This window comes from Sinocyclocheilus rhinocerous, unplaced genomic scaffold (assembly GCF_001515625.1).
Source record: "Sinocyclocheilus rhinocerous isolate Xijiao unplaced genomic scaffold, SAMN03320098_v1.1 scaffold247, whole genome shotgun sequence".
NCBI lineage: Eukaryota > Metazoa > Chordata > Actinopteri > Cypriniformes > Cyprinidae > Sinocyclocheilus > Sinocyclocheilus rhinocerous.
Window position 1 is genome coordinate 240,571 of NW_015662919.1, and position 7,373 is coordinate 247,943.

At 35.0% G+C, this 7,373-nt stretch overlaps 2 protein-coding genes across 5 annotated transcripts in view; one reads left to right on the forward strand and one right to left on the reverse strand.

Moving 5' to 3' along the window:
- Nucleotides 1-4,442, forward strand: part of LOC107728328 (probable E3 ubiquitin-protein ligase HERC4) — a 20,872-nt gene extending 16,430 nt beyond the window's left edge. For all 3 annotated transcript variants that reach the window (XM_016538460.1, XM_016538459.1, XM_016538461.1), the window contains 6 exons: nucleotides 376-542; nucleotides 1,404-1,470; nucleotides 1,574-1,656; nucleotides 1,797-1,980; nucleotides 2,120-2,222; nucleotides 3,719-4,442. In XM_016538460.1, coding sequence (XP_016393946.1) covers nucleotides 376-542; nucleotides 1,404-1,470; nucleotides 1,574-1,656; nucleotides 1,797-1,980; nucleotides 2,120-2,222; nucleotides 3,719-3,927 — 813 coding nt within the window. In that variant the 3' untranslated portion in view covers nucleotides 3,928-4,442. The remainder of the gene's footprint in view (nucleotides 1-375; nucleotides 543-1,403; nucleotides 1,471-1,573; nucleotides 1,657-1,796; nucleotides 1,981-2,119; nucleotides 2,223-3,718) is intronic.
- Nucleotides 4,443-6,981: 2,539 nt separating this feature from the next.
- LOC107728314 (cytochrome c oxidase subunit 5B, mitochondrial-like) overlaps nucleotides 6,982-7,373 on the reverse strand; it is a 3,240-nt gene continuing 2,848 nt past the window's right edge. For both annotated transcript variants that reach the window (XM_016538441.1, XM_016538440.1), the window contains exon 4: nucleotides 6,982-7,188. In XM_016538441.1, the coding sequence (XP_016393927.1) occupies nucleotides 7,076-7,188 (113 nt within the window). In that variant the 3' untranslated portion in view covers nucleotides 6,982-7,075. The remainder of the gene's footprint in view (nucleotides 7,189-7,373) is intronic.

Sequence of the window (7,373 nt, forward strand, 5' to 3'; positions counted from 1 at the left end):
AACAAAGAGTGAAAAATTTAAGGGGGTCTGAATACTTTCCGTACCCACTGTATATATAATTATAAATATTATAGTAGTTATAGTTATATATAATATTATCTATATATATATACATATATATATATATATATATATAGACTTTAAAGTACATAAGGAAACAAGACAGTGATTAGCAAAAACAAGATCAAAAACATGATTAGAAGAATCAACATTCAAAAGCTCACAAGAGTATACATAAGAAATATATAAACAAAACCAACTCTTCTTCATTCATACCTTACTCACAAGTTATACCAGATTTGCTACTGATGTTGTTGCTGTAATGTAAGATGAGGAAATGTCAATCTCACACATGTCAGATATGGTTTGCTGCAGACATTTGAAGACATTGACTTGTTCCATCTGATCGGTGTGGTCTGCGGATTGGCCATCTATAACCTCACTATAGTGGAGCTGAACTTCCCGCTAGCGCTGTACAAGAAACTCCTGAAGAAAACTCCCACTCTAGAGGACCTGAAGGAACTCATGCCTGACGTAGGGAGGTGGGTTTGTTTCAGTCGATCGATGAGAGGACTGTTTGAGATGTTTGATGTACTATGAAAGCACACTGTGACCTAAAACTTTCCATAAACTTCTTCTGTCAGACAGATGAAAGATTTGGACATACGCATAATCCACATTCATGTGTCCTATTCTGCGTTGTGTAAATGTAAAGCCTGACATGAAATAATAGTCAGAAAAAAATATTTTTTAATGGAATAGCTTGTTGAACCTTTAGACAAAATTTTAAAGAAAAAATCTAAAAGAAAAATCTACATATATTTTTTTTGAGTATCATGTGATACATCAGACTTTTATGGCTCATATAATATGATATAGTGAGAATATAGAGGAAAAACTGCTCATTTTATTCAGAGAACCAAACTGAGCAAAAAATTTAATTTGGTGCAGATGCTGATATTTATATATGGCCAAAAAGTACAATTAAATTCTGATGCGTGAAATGTAAATCAATGAGATCTTTATAACAGTACAGCAGATACTTACATAAAATTATATAAATATCAGTCGTCACTCTATATCTCCAATAATATGTCTTGGTAAGATGAGATTTAGATGCTTAGTTTATGATCAAAACATACAATGCAATGCAATCCAATGATGATTGAGAGATGAACAAATAAACGCTCCTCAAAAGCCTGATGATCATATTTGATACTCACATCAGAAGACATGTAGTAGAGGCCTTGCGTGAATGTGCGTATCAAATATTATACAGTAGGCTTTATAGGGTTAAGTAATAATCTTGGAAAAGGTGATGCAACCCGTTTTAGTAAGAGAGTGGTGTTTTTAGATTAGATGTGATCCTCAATCTATGGTTTTCTCTGTCTGTGGATCTTCAGGAGTCTTCAGCAGCTGCTGGATTATACGGAGGATGATTTGGAAGAAACGTTTTGCCTGAATTTCACAGTAAGAACAAGATATTTGTGCATGATGTCCGTCTTTAAAAGCGTGATTCATTTAAAAAAAAAAAAAACATGCATATAGAGTCAGTTTTATTTTATGATCACAGATCACTGAGGAAATGTTTGGCACCACGGAGGTATTGGAGCTGGTTCCCAATGGGACGGACATCAGTGTCAACAAGTCCAACAGGTAATATATGCACTGTAATATTAACATGCACTCACCACAACTGTTGTTTAATACTGACTGACTTGAGTTCACATATAAATTCCAGTTGAGCACAGCATTTGTGACTTAAATGGTTTTTGTCACCTATTCAACCTATCCAGGCAGGAGTTCGTCAACGCCTATGTGGTTTATAAATTTAACACCTCCGTGGCTCCTCAGTTCAGCGCTTTCTATGCTGGATTTCACAAAGTGTGTGGAGGGAAAGTTCTAGAGCTTTTCCAGCCCAGTGAACTGCAGGCCATGGTCATAGGAAACACCAATTATGACTGGAAGGAATTAGAGAAGGTAAAATTATTGCACCAGCTGATAGATAGAGTCATTTGCTCAGACTGCAGAAAACCGACAGTATGTGTTTGGAAATGTTTTGCTGCTGCTGTAGTTTGTTGACAATGTAAATGTTCTGCATGACTGTATTGATTCTCAGAGCACAGAATATAAGGGCGAGTACTGGGCGGATCACCCCACCATCAAGATATTCTGGGAAGTGTTTCACGAGCTGCCTTTGGAGAAGAAGAAACAGTTCCTGTGTAAGTGAATCATCTTTGAGTTCAAATTTACACAGTGTCCCACACACACCATTCATCTGCTCTGAACAGGACCTCAGATTTGTACGTTTGTCACTCTTTTCATAGTTCTTGCACTACAGGCAAAACCACTGTGTTTTCATGCACTGGTTTTGTAACATGTTTTCTTTCAGACTAGTGGAGAGAAAACATCCAACACATTTAAGTGTTTATTTTATTGCACTTTATATATTTGCAATATGTACTGCATGTTTAACGGCCGTGAGTTTGGTGCACTTCAGTAGCACTTACATGTACCAGACTTTAGTTTTATACCCATCTGTATTCTGAAGGTTTTACAGAACGGTTTGTTCATATATCATTCACCTGGTTTTATTATTGCACTTTAGATTTTGATTACAGTACATATCTTTATTGGCCATTTTCTCAAAATAAGCTTTTTTTTCTCCACTTCAGTAACACTTACTACAAACTTTACAGTTTTTTTCATATCTATATTCTGAAATGTTTACAGAGAGGTTTGTTCATATTTGTTCACCTGATTTTATTATTGCACTTTATCTATTTGTGTCCCTGGAGCACAAAAGCAGTCTTAAGTCGCTGGGGTATATTTGTAGCAATAGACAAAAATACATTGTATGGGTCAAAATTATCGATTTTTCTTTTAAGCCAAAAATCATTAGGATATTAAGTAAAGATCATGTTCCATGAAGATATTTTGTAAATTTCCTACTGTAAATATATCAAAACTTAATTTTTGGTTAGTAATATGCATTGCTAAGAATTTCATTTGGACAACTTTAAAGATGATTTTCTCAATATTTAGATTTTTTTGCACCCTCAGATTCCAGATTTTAAATAGTTGTATCTCGGCCAAATATTGTCTGATCTTATTTATTCAGCTTTCAGATGATGCATACATCGCAATTTCAAAAAATTGACCCTTACGACTGGTTTTGTGGTCCAGGGTCACATTTGTGTCTGTAGATTTTGATTACAATACATATCTTTAAAGACCGTTTTCTCAAAATGAGTTTTTTCCTTCACTTCAGTAACGCTTACATACACTAAACATAACAGTTTTATTCCTATCTATATTCTGAAGGTTTTTATTGAGGGGTTTGTTCATATATCATTCACCTGATAACATTTTATTCCTGAAAACACACTTCTATAGATATAGTATTTTCTGATTTATGGAGTGATAAAAAGAAAAAACCCTCTGTAAAAACCTTTAATTTTAATATGTCAACGAAATCAAACAAGAACAATTTTGAATGTGGCTTTTCTGTATATATCCAATGAGATAGTGCCTCATTTGCATATTTAAACATACATTTGAAGAAAACATGTAATACAAAACAGTTGTCTTAATGTGCTGTGATTAATCACCTGGGTGAAGTATGGTGTTTAAGTATAGTTACCTAAGTTGCTCTGCAAGGTTATGCTGCTCAGAATGTGAATGTATTTTAATGCCGTCTTCCTGTCACTTACACTAGTGTTCCTCACGGGCAGCGACCGAATCCCCATCCTGGGCATGAAGAGTCTAGCGTTAGTGATCCAGCCCACCGGTGGCGGAGAGCAATATTTCCCTGTAGCGCACACATGCTTCAACCTGCTGGATCTGCCCAAGTACACTAATAAGGAGACACTCAAAGAGAAACTGCTGCACGCCATCGAACACAACCAGGGCTTCAACCTCGTCTGACGTCAGCGAGCGCAAAACCAGCAAACCGTGTACAGACCGTATGTGACACACAGGTAACCACACACTTCAGCCTGCAGAAACATTTGCGGAGTTCATTGTGTGACTGCTGCCTTTGAGTTGTTTTCTAAATTAGCATAGAAATGTTTGATTTATTATGCATCTGAATAATCATCAGTTACAATTTAAATAAAGACACTTATATCTGTAAATACAGCGTCCCAGTGGGACTGAAATGTGTAAACAGTATTTGTTTATCAGAATTTTGTTACTTACTCAAAGTTTGGGGTGATATTTGTGTGCTAGTGAGTATTAAAAGATTTCTCGGTGTAAATTTAAATGTACTGTAAATTTGCTGAAAATGTGCTCACCCTCAGGTCATGCAAGATTAGGATGAGTTTGTTTCTTCATCAGATTTGGAGTAATGTAGCATTGCGTCAATGTCTCAGCAATGGATGTACTGCAGTGAATGGGTGCCGTCAGAATGAGAGTCCAAACAGCTGATAAAAACATCACAATAACCCACAAGTAATCCACACCACTGCAGTCCATCAGTTAATGTTTCTGAAGCAAAAAGCTGCGTGTTTGTAAGAAACAAATCCGTCATTAAGACATTTTTAACTTCAAACCGTTGCTTCCGTCTAAAATACGAGTCCATAATTCATAATAACGCTTCCTCCGGTGAAAAAATCCATCTCCTGTCGTCTCTCACATCAAAATCCAGCCACATATATGTTCAGAGCTGTTTAAACGGTGCTTGATCTGTGCAGATTTCTCTCCTGATTCACACCAGAACACTTTCTCACTGGAGGAAGCGTTATTATGGCTTATAATCTCGTATTTGAGTTAAAAACATCTTAATGCTGGATTTCAGCTTTTGTCTTCTCCAGATGTTAACTGATGGACTGGAGTGCTGTGGATTACTTGTGGATTATTGTGATGTTTTTATCAGCTGTTTGGACTCTCATTCTGACGGCACCCATTCACTGCAGAGCAAGTGATGCAATGCTACATTTCTCCAAATCTGATGAAGAAACAAACTCATCCTAATCTTGCATGACCTGAGAGTGAGCACATTTTCAGCAAATTCTTTGGGTAAAATATTCCTTTAAACCTGCAACACACTACAGTAAGGTTCTATACGTTAACATATCATAAACTAAAAATGAACAACTGTATTGTATAGAATTGATTCATTTATAAATTAATTATATAATTACGAATATAAATGAATAAATGTTAATTTATAAAGACACTGTTCATTATTCATTCAAAATTCAATAACTACTGTTAGTTTATTATTATCTTAACTGTTAAAATGTATTAGTGTATGTAGAAATTACCCTGAGATTATTAAATGCTATTGTTTATTATAGTATTAACTAATGTTAGCTTATACAATCTTATTGTAGTGTAAACAGTAATACTGTTAGCATTACAAAACCTTTGTTGTTGTTTTTTTTAGTTACATAGAATATAATTTTATTCTAAATGACTTCACAAACTAACGCCTCATGGATGTGCAGAAATCTCATTTGCTAAATCAGTAAGATGCAACAGATACTAAGATGTTGGATTTGCTGAATGTTATGCGACTTTTTTAAAAACATTTTGGCACGCTGTTCAGATTCACTTTAGGATGTACTGAATGAATATTCATGCAGAATAATTCTGTTCTGCACATGATTTTGCGGTGTGTGTCCTTGCAGGATCATGTGCCTTAACTGAAAACACACACATATAGATTGTTTTGAGCTTTTACTTTTACGTTTTTTTTAAGTTTGAGTAAGTATCAAAATCTGATAGCAGCAGATCCATCAGCACGTCTGATGAAAACTCAATGTGTTCATCGCTGTTATAATGTTCATATACTGGAGTGGCAATGCAAAGTCTTACGGGGGTTAAGAAGTTTGCATGATTACAGAATAAAATAAAATGCCACTGATATCATTCTGAGTAATAATTTATGATCAACGCAAATAATAAGTGGGTTTGATGATTCAAGTTCAAGTTAAAAGTCCTTTAGTCTTAATCCGCTCCTCGCGCGTGTGTCTATACTGTGTGAGCTTCTAGTTGCTGTGCCATTGTGTGGGTGCTGAAGGAAGCAATCAAACAAATGCTGATTAATGCATTTTTCCTGTGTTTGTAAATTGTAAATAAACAATATTTTCTAGATTTGATGATGTGATTTTTTTTTCATGCGTTTTAGTTGTGGATTGTATGAAAGCTTGTTGCCACCATGGAGTAAAAAAATAATTGCAACTTTTTATCTCACAATTTTGAGTTTTTTCTCACAATTATAAGATTGTCACAATTCAGACTTTTTTGTGAAAAAAAAATCTGAAGAAGTCTTGTGAGATATAAACTCGCAGTTGCGTGAAGCAAAAGTCAGAATTGTGAGATAAAAAGCTGCAATTTCCATTTTTTAATTACGTGGCAGAAACAAACAACAGAAATGTGAGATGTAAATGCAAAGCTCTGAGAAAAGTCCAAATTTAGATATAAACTCGCAATTCTGAGAATAAAAAAAGTCTTAATTATGAGATATTCTGAGGAAAGTCTGATTTGAGATATAAAGTCACAATTCTGAGAAAAAAGGTCAAATTATGAGATCTAAACATGCAATTCTGAGGGGGAAGAATTATGATAAACCCAGTCTTGACAAAAAAAAGTTTCAATTATGAGATAAATTTAGAATGATCAGAAAATCTGAATTATTAAATATAAACTCGCAATTCTGAGAAAAAAAACTACAGTATGACATAAATTTCAATATATATTGAATATATATAATCACGATATATATTGCAATTACCTTTTTTTTCTTTATTTGGTGGAAACAAAAAAAAACAATTGGAAGCTATAAACTCAGAAGAGAGCAATATAAACGCAGAATTGCAGGATATAAACTTAAGAAAAGCGAGAAAGTCTGCAGTGTTTATATCTTGCAATTCTGACTTTTTCCCTGAGCATTATGAGAAAAAAGTAGCAATTACCTTTATCTTCAGCATTTTTTTTTACATTACAATGGAACAAAAAACCATCATGATCCTTTTATTGTATTAAATAGTTTTTATTATTGACTCCTGTACATGTTTGGCATAGGCAGGCAGCGGTTTCTGCAGAGGTTTAGGTGTTTGTGTGGTCCAGCTCAGTGTGGCAGCTCGTGATGGACCAGTTTATAGTGCGAGCCGCAGGACGGACAGCGCTGAGGGTTTCCCTCGTGAAGCCAGAACCAAACAATCGCGGTGTTGTCCTCCTCACCTTCACAAGACAACACACAGACACACGTCTTTCCTTTAGAAAGACTTCCTTGAAAAAGATTCTTAATCTACTTATGCATGTTTTAAATTGTAGCTAATCAAGTAGATGTGCAGTAGTGTGAGTGTGAGCGAGTGCGAGTGTGTGTGTGTGTGTGTGTGTGAGAGTGTGTGTGTGTGTGTGTGAGT